General features: G+C 49.3%; 1 protein-coding gene across 2 annotated transcripts in view; it reads right to left on the minus strand.

Moving 5' to 3' along the window:
- The window catches only part of KIRREL2 (kirre like nephrin family adhesion molecule 2), a 52,951-nt gene extending 31,806 nt beyond the window's left edge, over window positions 1-21,145 (minus strand). For both annotated transcript variants that reach the window (XM_063139680.1, XM_063139679.1), the window contains exon 1: window positions 21,078-21,145. In XM_063139680.1, the coding sequence (XP_062995750.1) occupies window positions 21,078-21,135 (58 nt within the window). In that variant the 5' untranslated portion in view covers window positions 21,136-21,145. The remainder of the gene's footprint in view (window positions 1-21,077) is intronic.
- Between the last annotated feature and the right edge of the window lie 424 nt (window positions 21,146-21,569).

Below are 21,569 nucleotides of genomic sequence, written 5' to 3' on the forward strand. Positions count from 1 at the left end.
CCCCCCCCGGGAAGCAATTGCTTTGTTCTGTGCACTTTGGCAGGTAGTGGCCGTGGCTGCTGGACTCCAGTTCTGGGCAAGTGCGTTTCCTCGATGACGCCATACAATTGCACTCAGCTGGGATCGTGGTGCTGACAGCGGCTGCTGAAAACAGCGCGGGGTGGGGGGAAGGATAGAGAGGCAATGGTACAGGAAGGGGAAGTGGCAGACGCTCAGGAGGAGCAAGGGTGGGTGTGTAAAAGACAGGACAGCAAGGCGGCAGTGGAGGAAGATGTAGTCCTCTCAATCTAGCCACAATTGCTTACTCCCACTCCAGATCTGGGGTGTCCAAAAGTGAAGTCTTCTGAGCAACCCCATTGCCTTTCATGTATGCTCCACTCTTGGGGGTTAGTGGTGGGGACATGGAATTAGCCATCCATCCACAGAATGCATAGTTCAGTCATTTGTATGGACTACGGATGTGGGGTCAGGTTAGGGATGTATGGATTTTGTTAAATCCATTCCGTCTGTGTTTCACCGATTTGTCTTTTCTTCCATCGTCTGTTCATTGGCGGAATCATATATTTTTTTTAGGGACGTACAAGAATTTCATCCCACTTGTGCTAATTTGCCTTACAACTAATGTGCATTGGCGTACATGTGCAGTCACGCTAATGCACCTTTGCGCAACTGCTCGTTTGTGCTGGTATGCATTAGTACAAGTGCGAATTTGCACAAATCCCTCCCCCAAATAATAATAAAAGGCCTGCAAATCTGCATGACTTGGAAAAAGCCCGCCAGTTGCAAAATCTGCAGGTTGGATTAATAGAAATCCAAACTCATTTGAATCCATTGTGGATTTCTCCACAACCTCTAGTCTGGGTGATACAAAGATACGTCTGCTCCCATTTCTGAATTGGGGGGTGGGAGGCAATGCTTTTCCATTTCAATCCCCCCTGAATCATTAAATCTAGACAATGTAGTATTTAAACATCCAAAACATAATAATAATATATTTATTTCTTACCCGCCTCTCCCTTTGGATCGAGGCGGGGAACAACGTTAGTACAGGAATCAACACATCTTAATTTTTTTTTATTTTACATTGATCTGGATAGGCCTGCTGGAAAAGGCTAGTCTTTAAAGCTGCCTTAAAATCACACAGAGTTAATTTTACGAATCTCCTCCGGCAGGCCATTCCACAATCCAGGGGCGACAGAAGAAAAGGTCCTCTGGGAAACTGATGTCAGCCTAGTCTTGGCTGAGTGAAGTAAGTTCTCCCCAGAGGATCTGAGTGTGTGGGGTGGACTGTATGGGAGAAGGCAATCCTGCAGGTAACCTGGACCCAAACCATTTAGGACTTTAAAGTTAATGACCAACACTTTGTACTTTGCCCGGAAACTAATTGGCAGCAAGTAGAGTGATTTTAACGTTGGGGCAATATGCTCACCCCTAGATGTACTGGTGACCAACCTGGCTGCCATATTTTGAACTAGTTGAAGTTTCCGAACTAGGTACAATGGTAGCCCTATGTAGAGCGCATTGCAGAAGTCAAACCTTGAAGTTACCAACGTGTGCACTACTGTCTTTAGGTCTTCTGACTCTAAGAAGGGGTGCAGCTGGCGTATCAGCTGAAGCTGATAGTAGGCACTCCTGGCCGTCGCATCTATCTGGGCTGTCATTTGGAGCGACGGATCCGGGAGCACCCCCAAACTGCAAACACAGTCTTTCAGGGGGAGTGTAGCCCCATCCAGAACTGGTTGACACACCTCCAAACCTAAGTCAGAGCCCTTGTCTGACCTGCATCCAGTTTTCAATCCGGAGTTTATCGCATGGCCTTGTGAGACACAGGTGTTCATATTCTGGCAGATTTTGAGTGTAAAGTTAATTTTTTGCCTACTTTCCTACGGTTGGTAGGGAGGAAAAGACCAAGAGCTAGGATGCTTGGGTTCTGTTGACAGTTCAGGAAAGCAGAGCTCAAGAGAGGAAATGTTTGACTTATCAGTAGAGCAGGCGTCGGCTGCAAGGGGAGACGGAAACTGTTGTCACTTGCCTTGAGCAAGTTTTTTCCCCTTGCTGTTTTCAGCACACACTCCACAGACAAGAAGATATCAGGAGGGCTAAGATTAGAGATGGTTGAGCTCTCAGAAACATGCCTCAGATTAACTTGAAGCTTTATCTGAGCTTTTCTGAGAATTTTTTTTTTTTAGGAAAAACTCGGGTAATTTTCCTGATCTAATCTGAGAACTTAGAAATATTACCCTCCACCTCTCTCCACCAGCTTTGTCTTCTCACCATCCCAACCACATGTCCTCTTCTTTCCTTTTTGCACAACTCCACTGGCAGAGAATGGCACAAGAAGCTGGGATCCCCTCCCCCGCCCCGGCTCGGATTTATATCCAAACCCAAGAAGAATTTTGGGGGTCTAAAAATGGTTGAGCTGGGCTTTTATGAGCCCCCAAGGTTAGTTTCGGAACCCAAGCTTGGAGAACTTCACTGGCATCCCTAGTTAAGTTTCTGTTTTATGCTTCATTCTTTTTGGCAATCCTCAAAGAACTTACATCAACGTTCAATATTAAGGATTCTCTCTATGATAGTTCCCAGGGGAAAGCAGCATGCCACCCAGATACAAGGACATTTCACCTGGTAGCGGCACTTTTCAGGATCCCTTAAAACAGACTTTGTCATCACAAGACCCTTTAACCACCTTGCCATACTGGAAATGCAGGTGGTAAGGCAGAGAGGGAAGATTTGCTCACTTTTTCTATCCAAGCTGCTTTAGAGTTCTGACTGAAACCCGGCATGGATTCAACGCCCAGCTGACCTCCGAGCCACCAGCCTCCACTGCTCTGATCATTGGCCCTGATGGCTGGGGCAGATGGGAGTTGTAGCCTGACACATCTAGAGGACATAAGCTTAGGGAAGACTGGAGTACAGCATCTCAGAATGGAAATGAGTTGATGGCTGTATGGACCCATTAAGTGGAGTCTGCTGGCAGGTAAAGCAACTGCGTTCCAGTTACAAGCCATTTACACACACACACACACACACAGCACTTGTTGGCTCCCTTCCTTCTCCTCCCACCTCCAACGTTCCCCCTTGGGCTCAGGGACGCCTCTGCGTCGTCTTTCCATGCTTCACGGCAAATCCCTTTTGAAGCTGCGCAGAGGCGAACCGCTGAATTCCTGCCTGCCAATAGGCATGAAATTGGCGGCCCATTGTGCCGGAGCTGCAGGGGGAAGGGAGATGAAAGCTGCCCCGATAGCACAAATAGCTCTTGCAGGGCTCCTTGTCCGCCCCACGGAAATAGGGTAGACTCACACCGGGGTGGTATGCTGCTTCTCCTCCCCAGCAAAGGTTCGCCCAGAGGAACAGAAGCCTTAAAACCACAGGCTCTGAGAACACACTCACCTTTGGGAGCCAATTAGAATTCCAAGTGGCTGTACTGTCCAATGCCACCATGTACAATGGCGCCTGCTCCATGACCCTTCTTGGGGAAGGCCTGTTCCCTCTCTGCCTGCTTCTCGGCCCCCTTGACTTTGGAGACAGCAGGGAACCCACCTCCTTTCCCCAACCGTGGAGCGTGGACCTCGGAACAGAGAACATCTCGCAAAGCGCACCAATGCTGATCGAGATGTTTCGTGCTGTTGGTGCAGGGGCTTTGTTGTCATCACGTGTTGGTTTTTTTTTGATGCACAGCTCGCAGCCTTTGGCTCTGCAGTGGCAGGAGAGGTTCCCCACCATGCAGCATAATTAAGAAAAATCCCTACCACGTAAACCTGGAAAAAGATCTGTCGGAAGCCAAGCCGTGATTAAAAATAAGAAGTTAATTTTTTAGCAGTGTTTTTTTTCTGAAACAGGTACACTCAAGGACCAGGTGGGGTGAAAAAGCACACTTGAAAAGTGTCAGTCAGTGACTTTTTCAGAGACAACCCATGAGAAGCCAGCGGGAAGCTAGGTTCTTCCTGACACTGGAATCCTGTTGCAAAACAGGACTATCTCTGCTGACTGTCTCTGCAAAGAGGACTATCTCTGTTGAATGACGGAGCAGAGAGACACTCACAGGCCCATGTCAAAAAGCCGTTCATCCAGCTGGGAAGGGCAAGCTTTTGGCCTGATAGACCACGGGGCCTCTCCTTTCCTCTTGGCTGGACCGGAAGCTAACAGGAAGTTGCAATGCCTGCCTGGCAGTTTCAAGGCGGGCCTTTGGTTCAGTGGCATCCAGAAGCCATTGTTGGCCCTTATTTGATAAAACGTTCTCCCAGAAGCGAGCGCGGGATGAGAGCAAGACAACAAGGAAGCCACAAGAGTGTGTGTGTGGTACATATCCCATGTGGTCGTTTTGCTAGTCGAGAAGTTGTGCGGTGGGTGGGGGGTGGGTGAGAGGGAGGAGGCGGCGCTGCCAGACCTGGCAGCTTGTGAGTGCGTGAGTCGGCGGCTGGACAATGGGTGCTTTGTATTACAGCCTCATTCAACTGCCATCAGTTCTCCCACCCAGCCATTTCCATGCTGTCTGGTCTGTGTACCCCTCATGCTGAAAAGCTCTGCCAATACTTCTGACCCATACATGCCCCTTGTTTGGGCAAACTCCCCTCTGCCCCCCCTAAAAGGAGTTGGTTTCTAGCCATGAGTCAGTATCTTGGAAATTATCCACACGCCTACGAAGAAGGGAATTGGGCTGTTGTGGTATATCTGGTCCAATTCACGTGACCCTCTTAGGCTCCGTTTTCTGCCATTATAATTTGCTAGTAGCGAAGGAATCACATGAAGGTGGTGCTCTTGGGCCCAGACTGCACGAGGGTGCTGGTCAACTCTGGGTTTGAGCCCTCCCCTGGAGGCTGTGCTTTGACATCTGTGGGCCCCCACAGTGGGCTTGGCTACTGGTGGTGGGCAGCAGACCTGCATCTGAACTAGGCAGCTGTGAGCTGCCTACCTTTTAAATTTCCCACAATGCACTCAATGCAGCATTGCACCAGGGCATTGTGGGAAATTAAAATGGTGGGTGGCCTCCAGATGTTTCGAATGACAACTCTCATCACCCCTGATCCACTGGAGGCTGGTGGCTTGGAGTTCAGTGGGGTGATGACTCCGCTCCGGATTACCGCCAGAACCAGTCAGAAATCTAATAAAAGAGTTGTCCTAGTGGGCCCAGGTCCAGCATCAATGCTAGTGGGCCCAGGTCCAGCATCAATGCTGATCACTATCAGGGTTCCAGTGTCCCAGTGGCTGATCATAGATTTTAGCTCCTGACACCGACCCTAAATGGACACACCAGTGTCACCTGTTTTTAGGGTGGCCATTTCTGAGTCGCCAATGAAGAGGACATGCATTGCCCAAAAGAGACAAAAGAGAGTGATTTGCATGGCAATGTATATGTTTACATGCACATTCAAAAACAAGTATTATAATTCAGAGAAATGCAGCACATCTGACCATATTGTGGAAGATGGTGACCAGATGGTGTACCTGCTCAAGCTGGTGTCAAGGTGTGAACTGTTGATAGGCAACGGTTCTTCTAGTTCTTTAAACTGGAATTGGACTGGACTGCCCTTCTAAATAGAGGATGCCTTCAAAATAGAGGACAGTCCTTCTAGCACCCCTTCAAAGAGAGGACTATCCTCTGCAAAAGAGGACACTTGGCTGCCTTGTGTTTAATGGTAGCACAACCAGCTCCAATATGGGCCTATGATGGAGCCTTCCCAGAAGCAAACTGCCATCTCGGTTGCGTTGTTCTCCGGAGTCATGAATTCAGGGTAGGAGGAATTTCTGGTACATCTTTTCCATTGCAGGCCCCATCTTCCTCCTGTATCCTCCTCCAACTCCCTAATAAACATCCTTTTATAGCAAGCGAAACACCCAGTGGCTCTCCTTCCCGGCCCCCCGGTTTGGTGAAGGACGGCCACACACCCCTTTCCCCTGTGGCAGATTGTGGTGACCACCGACACACCTCCCTCGTTTACCAGCCCTTCACGCCGACAGGCCTGGCACTGAGCTTTGCACACCCCTGCAGTATGTTGCCATAGCTGCCTGGCACCAGCTCAACCGCCAGAAATTAGGTCATTCCCAGAAGCCAACAGATGTTAATTTTGTGCATTTGTCTCTGTAAAGCCGGCCACGCCTCTCGTCCCCTCCCCCTCTGCCCCGAATTACAAGGCCGACGGAAATCCCCTGCACACATCTGCCCGAGCCTACTGCTGCTACACATACATGCTGCACACGGACACGCGTATATGAACACACACACCATTTGGGGACGAGGCCATACTAGCATAAATGCGCCAACCTGCGTGTGGTTAGGCAGGAAATGGTCTGGCAACTCCCAGCATGCCCCAGACAGCAGGGCTAGCTGGGAATTGCAGAACTTTTTTTCCTGTCTAAACAGGCATAGGATGGCAACCTAAGTCATCCCTGTTTCTTCTTTGTGTCTTCCCAGATGGAAACCAAGCCTCCAAACTTCACTCTTAATTCTCCAATGAAGACACGCTTGTGCACATATAATATTTCAATTCCCTGATGGGGCCCGTAGGAAGCTGCCTTTCCTTATCAGGTCAGGACAATGGTGCAGCTAGGGTTGGACCTTGGGGCAAAGGTCCAGCCCCCCCAATGACCCCCCCCCCCCAGAGTGGCAGCTGATGCCGGTAACCAGGAAGCTCAAGGAAAGTCCATTTTATTCCTGCAGTCATGATGATGCCATGATTTAAGTGAGCTTAAAATGCAAAAGTGCACATGCTCAGAGCATCATCATCATCATCATCATCATCATCATCATCATCATCATTTTAAACCAGGTTTGGTGAACAGTCTGGCTGTCGTTCTAACATATCGGGAATACAGACGCACTTGTAAAGCATGGAGTGGCCATGGGTGCGGGAAAGAGAGAGATGTTAGCTTCAGCTCCTGAACTTATACACATGGCTGTCAAAAGCCACCTCACCTAATAAGATAATTAAGAGCGCAATCCTACGGGTGTTGAGCCAGAAAAAAGGCCTACAACTCCCAGCATTCCCTAGCCAGCATGCTAGGAATTGTAGGCCTTTTATCTCTCTAAACATCCATAGGATTGGGCCTTAAACCCAGGGTTTGAAATTACTTAGCTGCACTGCTGGGTCAGGCTATTTGTCCATCTAGTCCAGTATGGTTTATGCTGACTGAGTGGGGTTCTCCAGGGTATCAGGCCAGAGAGAGAGAGAGAGATCTCCTGGTATCTGCTAGGTACCGATGCTTTCCCATCAGCTGCCCACAGATCCCTCTTAAACTGCAGATGCCAGGGACTGAACCTACAACCTTCTACTTTCAAAGGAGGGGCTCTGCCACGAAACTACGGTCCTCCCCTATCCCAAATAAGACACCTATAATCACGTGGATTGTAAGAAGTTGGTTGGGTTATTTGTCCATCTCATTAGGTATGGTCTACTCCAAGTAGGGATGCTGAAGAAATCCATTTTGGGGGAGGAGCTAGATGTGTTTTGCTGGGCTCAGCCCCCAGGACTTCATTTTGGTTCCCACTGTGGCACGACTAGGTCTGCAGTGAGTGAAACCAGTTTGTGGATTTTCTTGGCATTTTGACCCCCCCCGGCAGTTCTGTAATTTGCGCAAATTTCTGAGCAATTTGTGCAGATTCGGCTGTAATATAATTTGCGCAAATTGCGGAACCTCTCTCTCTCTCTGTGTGTGTGTGTGTGTGTGTGTAAAAAAAGTTTCCAGAGTTTGGGGGAAAAGCCTGCATCTTGCAGGTACAAAGTGAACTGTACACACCGCAGAACTCCGTCAAATCAAAAAAGGCCAGGATTTCCCAGCAACGGACCTAGCGGCATGGTCTCCAGGGTTTGCAGCAAACAAGAAGCTTTCCCCATCATCTGCTACCAGGGGTTGAACCTGGGACCTTCTGCATGCAAAGCATGTGCTCCATCACTGAGCTACGGTCCCTCCTCGCCAAGGATCATCGCCTGAGTGCGCGCACACATCCATCCCAGTTCCACATCACTGACGATTCTCTTCTGCCTACTGTATTCATTTACTTTGCAATCATCCGCCCAGGGAAAACACTCTCTTCTGAAGCCAGCGCGTCAGCGAACCGACCCTAGGTTTCCTTTTGAACAATCTCTCTCTCGGCGGATGTTTAATAGAATGTTTAATCTCACCAGGAATCTGGTTGTACTTATTATAGCATCGCTCCAACTCAAATACGTTCTGCCACATCCATGACCTAGATTAAGGGGGCTGAAGTTCAGGCCTGGGGGAAACATATCTGGCCCTCCAGGATTCCCAGATGGCCACCCCCCTTCCTCTGACCCCCCTTCTCCCCTCCAGACCACCAATAGTTGGGCAGTTTCCAAGCTTTTGTGCATTTTTAACCCATTTGGAAAGGTGGAAATGCCTCTCAGTTACTGTCAGGAAGTGCTTTTAGCTAAAATATGCTGGTATTTTGACCCCGCCCCTTTTGCCTCTGGACCGCAGCACCCAAGAGCTTCTCCGAAATGGAATTTGGAAGGGTTTCTTTTTTCCTTTTTTTATAGAGAATTTCAACATCATTGATTTGGATAGGCAGTGACTGGGGAAAGGCGCTGTGACACCGAGGCGGCTGCTTTGGGTGACTGATGCAGGGGTGTGTGTGTTTTGGGGGGTGGGGGGAGCAGCGGCAGCATGGCTCCAAGGCTAGAAGTTCAGACACTAAACCCGAAAAATTTGGGCGTTGCCCACAAATCTGGCAAACACTATATCTGCAACAGGCAGCCTGGTCTTTTTTTAATAACTGGGTTCATCTTTGCTGATAAAGAGAATGCGCAAGCCGTTGGGGTCACACAAGACGCTTCATCAAGTAGAATGAGAATGCTGCAAATTCTTGTTTAGAATGCTGCTAAGGACTTCATCGGGGCAAAAAGGGTAATGGCAGAGTTTCTTCTGCTTCAGTTATCTAGGACAAAATTAATGCCTTCCAAGAACTTCGAGAAGTTCTAGAACTTTTCCAGAAAACCCATTCCTCTGCTACATTCTCCTTATAATGAAGGGGCGGGGAATGGGGGTGGGGGCAGCTGGCAAAACAGCTTGGCCTGGGTTTTTGGTGGCAGCTTGACACACGTCATTAGCAACCACATCAGGATTTAAAAAACTAAGTAGCAGGTGCCGCCCCCGTCACCCACGATTTACACTGGGATTGCAGCCCATGTGGAGGGGGAGTTTAGATACTTTGCCATCTCAACAAAAATCACCTCCCTGCCTCCTGCCGGCTGTGAGCCTTAGCAAAAACACTCCCGTTCGTGCTGTACAGTGTGTGTGTGGGGGGCCCCGTGCGTGCGTATCAAAAATGTCAGAATTGCAGCAGGGGAGGGAAGATTTAAACGGTAGTCGTGATAAAAATCCTCCTCTGAACCCAATATACTTATTTTAAAAATAAATGAATACTGATGTTGTTTACAGCGACGTGTCTAGTTTGGCTCTGAGAATTCTGTAAAAGGGGGTGGGGGTGACTGCCAGGGAAGGCTGGTGGCTCTGATGTCAGTGGGGCGATAAGGCCTCTCTGGGTTTCAGTCAGAATTCTAAAGGAGCGCTAACCTTGGACAGCTCCTTCAGAGTTCTGACTGAAACCCAGGGCGGATTCACCGCCTCACTGACATCAGAGTCACCAGCCTCCCCTGGTGACACCAGATCACTGTCGGGAGTTCTCTGAAAGTGGGTTTCCTGGCTAGCACCACACAGCAAACTCTTCCCTTCCTTTGCATGCGCCGTGCCCCAGCCGTTCCCTCTCCCACCCTGCAGTAGCCTCCTCGCATTCCAAAACCCTCGAAAGGAGAGAGAGAGAGAGAGAGAAGCCGGCTGGCCACTCCTTCACTTTGGCTCCTGCCAATTGTTACACCTTCTTCTCTTTCGGTTACGACAAGTGTTCAAGATGTGACAAAGTGCAAGTTGGCTGTTCTGTCTCCGCTATGGAATCGCCTGAGCAGCTGGGAGGCCCGATAAGGGACGCCCGCGTAGATTAGCGCACACAACTATGTGCCAAATGCAAAGGCTTTTCCGTCTTGTTAATGGTCTGGAGAAAAATCGTGGGGGGGGGGTGAGGGAGGGCGACGCTTCGCCTCAACACTATGTGGTGTTCCGCTCCATATGGAATCCAGGCTGGAACTTTTGGGGCCTTCACGGCAAAGGCGAGCGTGCCCCAGGAACACCACCAAGCCCATGGGCAACCTGACACCTTTGCATGTCTAGCAAAAGGGCAGAAACAGGACTGGCGTCAACCGTAGGCGTGGTTGGGCTCTTGCTGAGGGCTCGCACCCCAGCAGGGGCCACTCACAAGAGCCCCCTGGACTTCCTCCTCCTTGGCAACCTGGTTGTTCACCTGCCTCTCACTTTGGCCCAGACAACGGTTGTGATGGGGAGGAGGAAGACCAGGAGATGCCATGGTCTACTTACTCCCTGGTTCTCTGCCTGTCAAGCAAGTAGGAGTAATGGTGAGAAAGAGCACGAGGAGCAAGAGAGGCTAGTGACAATGGACGCAAGAAGGTAGACTTCACTGAGACAGGAGGCCCATTGGGGGATGTCTTGCCCAATGGCCCCCCAAAACATGAACATCGCTGATCTCTTAAAGTGCCAGAAGCCTCAGGACATCTGCAGTTACAGAGTGGCCATTTGCCCAATTTTGCAGAGGAGAGTCCTCTACTTGGTGACTTGCAGAGGGTTTTTGAAATGAGGTTGAGGGACGCATGGAGCTCTAAAACTGAGATTCCCACCCCTCCAGCTCTAATAGTTTCCTCCCCATGCACATTATGGAATCTGCATCGAGGCACTGGCAAATAGCTCACTGCAGGATGTGCATCTACCCATATTTGTGTATAGATGTTCCTAACCACCTGGGAATCCGGTATATTCTGATTCGCTCTCTTTACAGACCATGCACAACACGCACCACAGTTTAAATATGGCTACTGTGATTCATGTTCCCAATCGTTACAGATAAAGTACTTTGTATATATATATACACACACAAATATGCAGCTTCATGATTTGCAACAACAGCAATGTCATCTAGATAATGGGTGCCTGTTGTATGTTGGGAAGATAAATAGATGATTTATAGGCCCAGAACACAAAAGCAGAACAGAGAACAAGGTAACCAATGCTTTACCAGTTTGGCATTTTGTGGATTAATCACCATTTCAGAGAAGATTTTTAATTTGTGTGCATGACTGAAAAAGTAGCATCACTGGCTTTGCTCTTTTTACAAAGAATGTCTTCTGAACACACACATTTCAAACACACTCTCACTGGTGGGTCTTAAGGAGAAAACGGGGTGCTCGGGGATTCACCTGGGAAGAATATCGTTTGACCTTGTCACTTTCTAGCTGTTTATGGTAGCTAAGGCAGGGCTGAGCAGAAAGTAGATTGGGAGCTACTTGTAGATCTCTGGGTGATGGGCAGAGCGAGTCTTTCTGACTTCCAATTGTCTAACAAAAACTACAACTAGGAGAGCAATCTTATGGTCCCAATTGGTGATGGCCACCAATTTGGAAGGCTTTAAAAGGGGGTTTGATAAATTCCTGGAGGAGAAGGGCTATCCATGGCTACTAGTCCTGATGGCTATGTGCTACCTCCAGTATCAGTAGGCCTGTATACACTAGTTGTTGTGGAACATGGGCAGGAGGGTGCTGTTGGTTCTCTGGTCGACATCTGGTTAGCCATAGTGTGAACAGAATGCTGGACTAGATGGATCCTTGATCTGATCCAGAAGGGCTGTCGTTAGTACATGTATTTCTCAATTGGAGAACCACTGTGCAAAATTTGGAAAGGTCTGAATACCGAAGTAGATTTCTGCTTAGGTTCCCATATTGGTTTGGGAAGTGTGAATGAGCTGATTGAATTCCCCCCTCCTCCCATCTCTAGCGCTTGCCATGGGACCCTGCCATGTAACGAACCAAAGCCAAATAATATATTAGAATCTCTTGAGTGGAGACCAGTTTATGAGACAGGTAATTCTATTCTTTCTCTCTCTGCATGCCCCTGTACAATAGGAGAAGCCGTGTCTTCCCTTCACAGTGAATGCATTCATTATCCCACAGCTCCATGTGTCCCAGGGCTCTGGCAGTAAAAACAGGTTCTGGGGCTAAACCAATATGTCAAGTCAAGCCCTGTATCTGGAAGAAGCAATAACTACAGGGAAAGACTCACACGGCCCTTTGAATCCTCCCCTCCCCGTGAAATATGTTCAGCAGTGACAAAATCTTTGGGATCCTGCCAGTCTATCTAGTGGCCATCAAGCATGTAATAATTGCAGTTTTTGAAGGCTTCTGTGTCTTTTTCTTTCCCCCTCTGAGAAAATTCAATTTTCCTGTTTCCTGCAACAATTTTAGCTGGTAATAATCAATGGCTATCTTAAAGCATCTCTCTAGACGTGTTAAAAATCAATCCAAATGTTTACCGCCGCAGGAAATTAAGGGAGCAGACAATTACTTCGTGACAGAGGAGGCGGCTCGGGAAAAAATAAGAGCTTTATTTTGTTTAATAGCAACTGCCACTTTATACAGTGTAAGTGCCGTTACATCTAAAAAACTATGCCAGTATTTACAGAGATAGCCACGTTATACATTCATTACTAGACCCAGCAGTTCATTAGTTTTGGTATGGGTTTTAAAATCAATAGACTCTCTACCCCATCAAACACCTCCCCCCGCTTTAAAGTGGTGCAACAAACTCTTGACACAAACCCAAATCTGCAAACGGAATAATCCATAAGAGCCCCAATATTTGGGGACAGGCATAGCAGGAATCTGTAACCAAGCGTCGCACGCCAATACCAGAAACAGTGGGTGGTAAGATGAAGATCCCTTCTCAATGCCCCCATCCAATCCGTGGCAAGGAACAGGATAGGGCTGGGTCATCAACCACTGCTGCTAAATTTCGGCTGCAGAGACCATGCACATTTTTGTATACAGGGGGCAGGGCAGGACGTATGAAAGGCTTTATTTTTTGCAACATGGAAGGACCGTTACCGATGCATTTTTAAAAAACCGTTCCGACACATGCTCAGAAGTGAGAGGAGATGTCTGCTTGGACTTCTGCCTCATTGTTCTCCTTCTGTGGTTCAGCCTGCACATGTGCATTTTCCAGCACTTGGCTCTCCTGGAAAGGTAAGTCCCCCTGGATCGGTCTCCAAGAACATGAAGCAGTATTGCAGCCAGATGGAGGCCGAGCGTCAACTCTGCAGCTACCACCTTGCACACGAAATGGTGGTAGCAGCAAGGCTGGTGTCAAAGGTTGAGCTCCAGTCAAGGGCCCATACCTCAGTAGGGGGCCCACTGGCAAGAGCCTCCGGACCTGCCCTTTCTCTCCATCATTGCAACCCGCTTGCTCAGTTGCCTCTCCTTCTGGCCTGAACGGTGGTGGTGTGGAGCAGTAGATGCCACCGCCTGCTTGCTCACTGGCTCTCTACTGGATAAGCCTCCCTGATGTGCTGCTTTTCCACTTGCAGGGTGGTTTGTTTGTTTTTTGGAGCATTGGAAAGCACTCAAACACACTATCTTCTCATCTTGCACTCTGAAGTGGTGCAGTCCACCCTATCCCTTCAGGGCTCTACAGTCTCATTCACTTGCATGTTTAATAGTCAATCCAATATGGAAGTCAATGGCAAACACAACAACTGCTTCCAAGTGTCCATGTAATTGCTGAAATTCCCAGTAGTCAAGCAGCCGCTTACCTGAGCATGTGTTACGGCAGTCTTCCCCAACCTGGTGCCCCTCTGGATATTTTGGACTTCAGCTCCCATCAGCCCCAGCCTACAGAGCCCAAGATCTGAAAGTTGTAGTCCAAAACACCAGGTTGGGCACCAGATCGGAGTAGACCGAGTTACAGACTAAAAGCCCTGCGCTTCTTTCATAGCTGCTATTTGTATAAGAGGAGATGCAGGGCAGATACAAACCCAGGAACAGATGATCCAAAACACACAGCAAAGGACACATCAACACGGAGCTTTTCCCAGGGATTGGATACCATCCATCATTCCTATGCCATTCAATCCCTGCAGCCCATAAAGCTGTGGGCAGGACCGTGTGTGAGCATTTGGCAATTCCTGCAACTCATACAGAGCAAGCAAAGAAATTGATATTGGGTGTAGAATCCAGCCTTTTGAGAAAGTCAATTTTCACTTTCTCTTTTTAAAAAGCAAGTTTCTAACCCTCAGGGCTGAGAAGATTGATTTGATCATCTAGAGCATGGACAATGCCTGGTGAAACTGCAAGGGCTGGGAGAACAGGATTTCCTGGGGACAGGGGGTTGTCTGCAAGTGCTCTGCCTAGCTTTCTGCCCCCATGAACAGCAGAAAGATCATGTATGACGGCGGTGAGAAAAACAGAGTTGCTGGTTATGAAGTTGGAGTCCAACAACATCTGGAGGGCCATAGATTCCCCATTCCTTATATATGCCAAAATGCAGGCAATTTTACTTGCTTTGCACCAAGAATTGGTTGCAGAATTTAGCCTTTCCTGGCCCAGAAACTCGGTTTCCCTTGTCATATATTACGCTTAAGGATAGATGGGTTTTGTAAAATCCATTCATTCTGTGTTTTGGAGATTGTAAAATGCCTTTTGTTCCGTTGTCCACTCATTGGCAGAATTTGATCCCCGCCCCAATTTCTTGAATTTGGGCAAATTTGTAGTGGCAAAAATGTGCAACGCTCCCCCCCCAATGTGCAAATACCCCCAAAATGCACACCTGGTCCACAAGTCCATGGAATTTGTGCAACTCGGAAAAGCCAGTCTGCTGTGGAATCTGTGGGTATGTTTCAAGAAAACAAGACGCTGAACCAGACAGATGCAATTTAGCCCTATCCAGCTGCAATGGTGGGGAACCACAGTCCAGTTGGGTGAGCAGTTGACCACGCAGAGAGAGGCAAGTGCAGAAACAAACACCAGGGCCATTCACACAACACGCTAATCCACACTCAGTGGTTGAATGTGGGTTATTTGAACCATGGGTTGTTGGTTGAACCATGGGTTATCATGCTGTGTGAAAGGCCCTCTATTTTATTCCTGTAATGATGGTGCTAGGATTTCGGAGTTTAAAACCACACGTGGTTAGAGGTGGTGGTTGTTTTAAATCAGGCAAACAGTTTTATTTATTTATTAAATTTATATACCGCCCCATAGCTGAAGCTCTCTGGGCAGTTTTCAAAAGTTAAAAACAGTGAACGTTAAAAAGTACATAAAATGTAAAACCATCAAAAATGTAAAAACAGTATAAAACAACAGTATCCATTTAATCAACAACAGTCCTGAGTTCCATTAAAAACAAACAAACTTAGCATATGTTGTTAAATGCCTAGGAGAAGAGAAAAGTCTTGACCTGGCGCCGAAACGCTAACAATGTTGGTGCTAGGCAAGCCTCATCAGGGATCATCATTCCATAATTGGGGGGCCACCACTGAAAAAGCCCTCTTCCTTGTTGCCATCCTCTGAGCTTCCCTCAGAGTAGGCACTCAGAGGAGGACCTTAGATGTTGAGTGCAGGGTACGGGTAGGTTCATGTCAGGAGAGGCATTCCATCAAGTATCATAGAATAGCAGAGTTGGAAGGGGCCTACAAGGCCATCAAGTCCAACCCCCTGCTCAATGCAGGAATCCACCCTAAAGCATCCCTGACAGATGCTTGTCCAGCTGCCTCTTGTGGTCCCAAGCCATGTAAGGCTTTAAAGGTTAAAACCAGCACCTTGAATTGGGCTCAGAAATGTATAGGCAGCCAATGCAAGCGGGCCAGAATCAGTGTTATATGTTCGAACCTTCTGGTTCCAGTTATCAATCTGGCCGCTGCATTTTGCACAAGCTGCAGCTTCCGAATCATCTTCAAAGGCTGCCCCACGTAGAGGTCATTGCAGTAGTCTAAGTTGGAGGTTACCAGAGCATGGACGACGGAAGCTAGGTTATCCCTACCCCTTGTTGTTGCTTTAGTCCTGACATATCATGTATGTAGAAGCAGTTTTAAAGCATGGAATGGCAGATGGAGGAAGGGGAGGAGGGAGAGAAACATTAGCTGTGTGGTTCACAACTGAAGTAGTACACATGGCCATCTAGACGGGGTCCCATAAGACAATTAAGTCCAGGGTCTAAACACTCCCTTGCTGCATCACAGTCCAGTAGGATTCTTCTAGTGTTCTTAACCAGTCAATGGGCTTGACTGAGACCCTAGATTTCCAAGAAGGTGTAACCCTAGCTAAGACAGTTTCCCAGCAATTCAATGATTTATTCTTCCATCCGGGGGTGGATGGGGGAAGAAGGAACACATCACGATGTTAGTTTCCTACAATATGCTCTAAAGATCACCTTGAGTTACTGCAAGGCTTATTTTTAGTTGATCAATGCATCAGGTATAATTGTTTGTCAGTCTTAGCAAGTAGCCCTCGCTGTTGCCTCCTCCTCCTCCTCCTCCTCCTCCTCCTCCTCCTCCTCCTCCACCACCACCACCACCACCACCACCACCACCCCTGGAGTGGCTGACCAACCATCCTTCCCACCCCCACCCCCACCCGCTCTGTGTCAGCTATAGGCAAAGGGGGTATTCATTTGCATAACTTAATACAGGCCAGGCACAGCATTAGTATTCAGATAAATGCACTCGTTGCAACTTTGCCAACTTGAGATCACTGCAAATTTGAGTGGATTTCCACAGAGACAACAGAAGGCACATCCCCCAGGCCAGCTTTTGCTCCTGCCAAATTTCAGTCACACAGCTTCTCAATGAGATGACTGCATTTTTTAAATTATTATTTTTTAAAAAAAAAAAAGATGAAGGAGGAAAATCATCCTTTTCTATCATTCTTGGAGCCAGCTGAATATTCCTCTCCCCCTTTTGCTGGAACACCAAAAAACAACCCCGAAGCAGAAAGGGGAACAAATTCAGCCAGGATGGGCAGAAGCTGTGAACATTTGACAATAGACAGGTTCATTACATCTATTTCATATCAGCTCCTTTTAAAAAAGAAAGAAAGAAAAAGAAACCAGGAGAGATCAGGGACACACAAAACATTTTACAAGCTCCGAACACCTTTGGCTCGCTGAAGAATTGTGTGCAGTCTGAACACATGGATAAAGAGAGAGGTATCTCATTGTATGTCACTAAAATAGTTTGAAATAGAATGGTGGGTTCTGAAATGTATTCCAAGGAACCCCGGGGTACCACAAGGGCTTCTTAATGGAGGGACAAGCTTCTCTGAAAGACACAATGGATCTTCTCCTGAAATGAGCGCTGGGTTGGGAGACGGCTAACTGCCCTCTGACCCAACATAAACTGAGTATATACCTTTGGACAGGGCTGGGCGAACTGCAAATTTGCAGGGCCAAGTTTGTTTTGATTGGACTACCCAGAACCAGGTGCAAAACGGATGGATCAGGAATACAGACCTTCCCTTGAGAATTAAGGAGCAAGGGGTACCCCTGAGCACATACTCAGCCAGTTTTCAGTCCTATCGCTCAAAAACCTGCTCCTTTCCCCCTCCCCACCAAAAAACACACCAGTTTCAGCAGCTGGATTGACAGCACAATCCTATATACCCTTACTTAAGAGTTAAGTCCATTGAATCCAGTGGGACATAACATCTGAGCAAACAGGCATAGGATTGCACTGTTGGCGAACAGACGTTTCTTCGTTGTTGCTACTGCTAGCAAAAATGGGAGTTAGAAACTCTTGCCTATCTCCTGCAAATCACCCAGAGATCTACCAGTCGATCACAAACTACCTTCTGCCCTGCTCCTGCCCTATAACCCTTCCCCAAATCCATTGCCAAATACAGAGGCTAGTAAGATCAGGTACACAGTGGATTTTGTGCAGACCAGCTGATGTGCTTCTTGAAGGTAGAAAGTCCGAACAAGCCTGATATATACCATTGGTCTTCCAATGGTCAATCATAGCTTCTACTGGTGTGAGTTTTACCAGTAATGGCACCACTTTTTTCTCGGGCTGGGTGGGGAGTGATTGAGGAATCTTGTTTCTTTTTTTTTTTCTTTTTGTAATGGAGGAAAGAGATGGAGGAGGAGAGAAATGAAGACCTATAATCCTAAAATGGGTCTTGTGCTGCACAGCCACGTCGCAGGTGGGTCCCAGTTCTCAAAATGTTGAAGGTCACTCGCATAAGGGCTATCACAATGCTAAATAGCAGAGAATGAGACAAAATGACCCAAACAAGTTTGGAAATTGATTCACGCTGTGTTGCGCGAGCTCTCATAGATAACAACCTACTTCGCCAGCTGCTTCCTCAATCTCCTGCTATGCACAAACACTACATTTGTTCTAGAAAATAAATAAGGTAAGAGCAGGCAGCACGGCTGTTTTAAAGTTTGGGGGGGACTGAACCAAATTCTGTCGGCAAAGACACATGTGGGTTTCTGAAATACACAGAACTCTTCAACAGGCCGCTGCTGAAACTATTCACTTCCTATCTGTGGTTCGCACAGGTTGGCCGCACAGAGATCTATTCGAGGGAGCAGAGCTCAGCTGGCCTATATGAACATTAAAAATCCTATTTCTGTCCTCCAATTTTACCCCCTCCCCCCGGGGACCATTTTATTCTCCCAAATTGGGCTGCTGCCTCTAGCTGCTGGCTTAAGACACATCATCATTCGACACTGCACCCCTCCGCTCCCCCCCCGGATCCCTCCCCCCACCCTTGTGCAGAGCTTGATTCAACGCCAGCGAGGAGTAGACGCCCCAGGGTAAGAGCGCCACAACCACTCAGCAATCATTAGTGTTCCTGCAAAGGGAACTTGTAGCCAGGGGGGGGTTGGGGACCAAACCAGGCGTGCAAGTGTGAATTCACTCGTCCCCTCGACACCTCCGCTCTTCGCACATTCCGACACCCCCTTAACCCTACCCCGGGGGCACCTCTCTGTGCTCCCGTCATGGCCACTGAAGGCATCTGAGAGCAGATGAGCCAGGATGCCCGGCCAGCTCTGCAGGATTGCAATGGACCAGAATGGGAGCGGGGGGGGGGGGGCGGATTGGCCTCCAAGAACAAGGCAGCTCCTGTGCCTTTAAGAGCTGCGCTGCATGGCAGGGAGAAGTTTAGCAGGTGCACCTTCTGCCATCACTGCAGTGCGACTGGCGAGCAGTAGAGCTGTTCAAAAGTACAGGAATCCCTTTCGGAGGGAGGCAACCACATCCGTCGTCCACCGGCCTGTGGCTCCTCCCAGTGACCCACTGCCAGGATGACCCCGTGGTGCTCTGGTTAGAGGCAGCAGCCTGGCCACGCTGCAGGCAATGGCAAGGCCATGGTTTGGGGATGCCCTTAACGGAAACAGAGCAGGAGACAGGCAGATGTCAGACCCACAATCCACCAGGGCGTTGCGCTGCACAAAACCCCGCCGAAATGGACTAGCCTGCACTGTTCCAAATCTGGGCCTGTTTGGGCCAAGAGAAGTTTCCCAGTGGGTCGTGCCACGCTCCAATTTGCAGGGAGGGAGGGAAAGGTGCCCTCTTAGGCCCTGGGGCCTAGCCAAGGCAGAAAATTCACTTGAGTCAGGCCCACTCCATGCACATCTGCAGCCCACGGGAGGGGCTTTCCCCCACAGGCTGAGAAAGAAAAATGCTTAGAATGGGGGTCTGCAAAGCCAACGGGTAGCTCGCCAATTGAACGCCCTCCAGTGTGCCCTAGGTGGCTCAGTTTGAACCTGTATCCCACCCCACCCCTCACTTCCTCCAATGTCAGTTGTGGGACATCATAAGCATAACTTCGAGCACGTGCAGAGTGCCTTCGGCTCCCCCCTGGCTGAACTTCGTCTATTGGGCAGCACAGAAAAGTAATAATAGATAAATAAATAAATAAACAAACCACAACCAGAAGCCCAGATTTCTGGGATTTGCAGGCCTTATGCCCCGTGCCTCTTGCAGAAATTACATGCAAGAGACAATGGGTGGCATCAAGACCCTTTAAGAGTAGAGGTGCTGGGTGGGGGCATAAATGGGCGGAGGTGGAAGGGCTGTCAGGAGGATGCTTTCCCATGTTGGGGTGGGTGCGAGATTTCAGGGGCTCTCCTAGCTCTGCCCTCTCTTTTCCTCCTCCTCCTCCACCACCTTTTCCGATGGAAAGCCGTGCTAAATAACAAAAACAGCACTTGAATGACAACGAAGTGTGAAGAACGCCAGCCCGGCTCGAGTTGCAGAACTAAAGGGGGTTGGGAAGGCATGGGTGGGGAGGGGGAAAGAGGGGAGGGAGGGGAAAGGCATAAATCGAGCTCGCCTTCGATGTAGTCGTTCAAGGTTAACCACGAGAGGGAGCCTGCTCGTGGAATGGAACTTAAATCAACCCTAACCCCAAGCAAACGCCCCTATAAAATGAACACTTTTTAGGGAATGGGGGGTGTTAGTTGAGTTACCCCTCGCCCCCCCCCCCCCAGCACCACCCAAGTCCTCCTCACCCACATGGCCTGTTGGAGAATAATTCCCTCTCCCCAACAGCAACCCCCACCCCCCAGAGCTGAAACTGCAGCGGGTGGTCTCTCAGGCCAGGGAAGGGGAAAGACCCCTCCCCACAGGAGAAAAGCTCGCTTCGCCACCGATCCGAAGGTGATTGGCTCAACCGCCTCCCAACCCGAGATAACAGCGGGCGCAAAGGCGGAGGTACAGAGCGAGCCTTCCTCAAGGTCATACAGACTCACACATACATACTCAAGGAGCATTGGCATAGTTCAGAGCCCCCCCCTCCTCCTCAGCAATCCCGAGACTCAAAAGCCTTCCCTCATTCCCAAAGGAAGGAACCCGGGAGTCCAAGCCCCCTCCCTCACGTCGCTCCATCTCTGCCCTAACCACTCAACGCCACGTCCTCTCCCAGCGTTCGGAACAGAACCCAGGCGTCCGGAGGCGCATTTCCCTTGAGTAGACTCCTGCCAGGAACAGACCCTCCCCCCTCTCCCTAACCCACATCCCCGGGCTAATAATAGAATCGCCGCCAACTATTCGCCTCTTGGGAGAGTTGGAGTTCGCCAGGTTTGGGGGTGATGGAGAGGGCTAGAGTGTCCTTTTCGAGCTGGCGAATTGGGAGGCTCCCGCCCCCCCCGCCCCCTTTCCTCGTCTCCATCCCCAAGAAGTTCCCAAAGAAGAAAGGCAGGACAGATGAACCCCAAATCCTTACCCGGGTCTGCAAAGTAACTCAGGGATACCGTCCAGGTGAGCAGAAGCGCCGTCCTCATCGTGGGTGGCATCGCGGGAAGGGCTTGAGCTGGGGGGGTTGGGGGGGCGAGTTAGGGGAGCTTCAGCAGGGATGGGTCTCCCGCCGCAGGAGCGTTCACACGACCGTCCTTCCCGCGTGTCCGCTTTGGAATTTCTCGGCAAGGCAGCCGCGAGTCCAGCAGCTCCAGATCCTTGCTGGGGGGCTGGGTGGGGAGCGTTTGGAGTGGGGAGAACCCGGGGTCTAGCCTGACCTTGGTCTCTGGGGTCGTGATGGTTAAAAGCCAAAAGTGGGGAAAGAGATGGGGGCGCGCCCGGGGTGGGTGCGTGGGGGGGAAGAGATATTCAAGTTGGAAAAGCCAAAGCCAAGCGCGCTGCTTGCGCCCTTCAATGCCCGGGTCCGCTTCCCACGCGCCCCCTGCTTCTCGGCTCTCCCAATAGCTTACTTCTGCACACT

Source organism: Elgaria multicarinata, chromosome 13 (assembly GCF_023053635.1).
Source record: "Elgaria multicarinata webbii isolate HBS135686 ecotype San Diego chromosome 13, rElgMul1.1.pri, whole genome shotgun sequence".
Taxonomy (NCBI): Eukaryota; Metazoa; Chordata; class Lepidosauria; order Squamata; family Anguidae; genus Elgaria; species Elgaria multicarinata.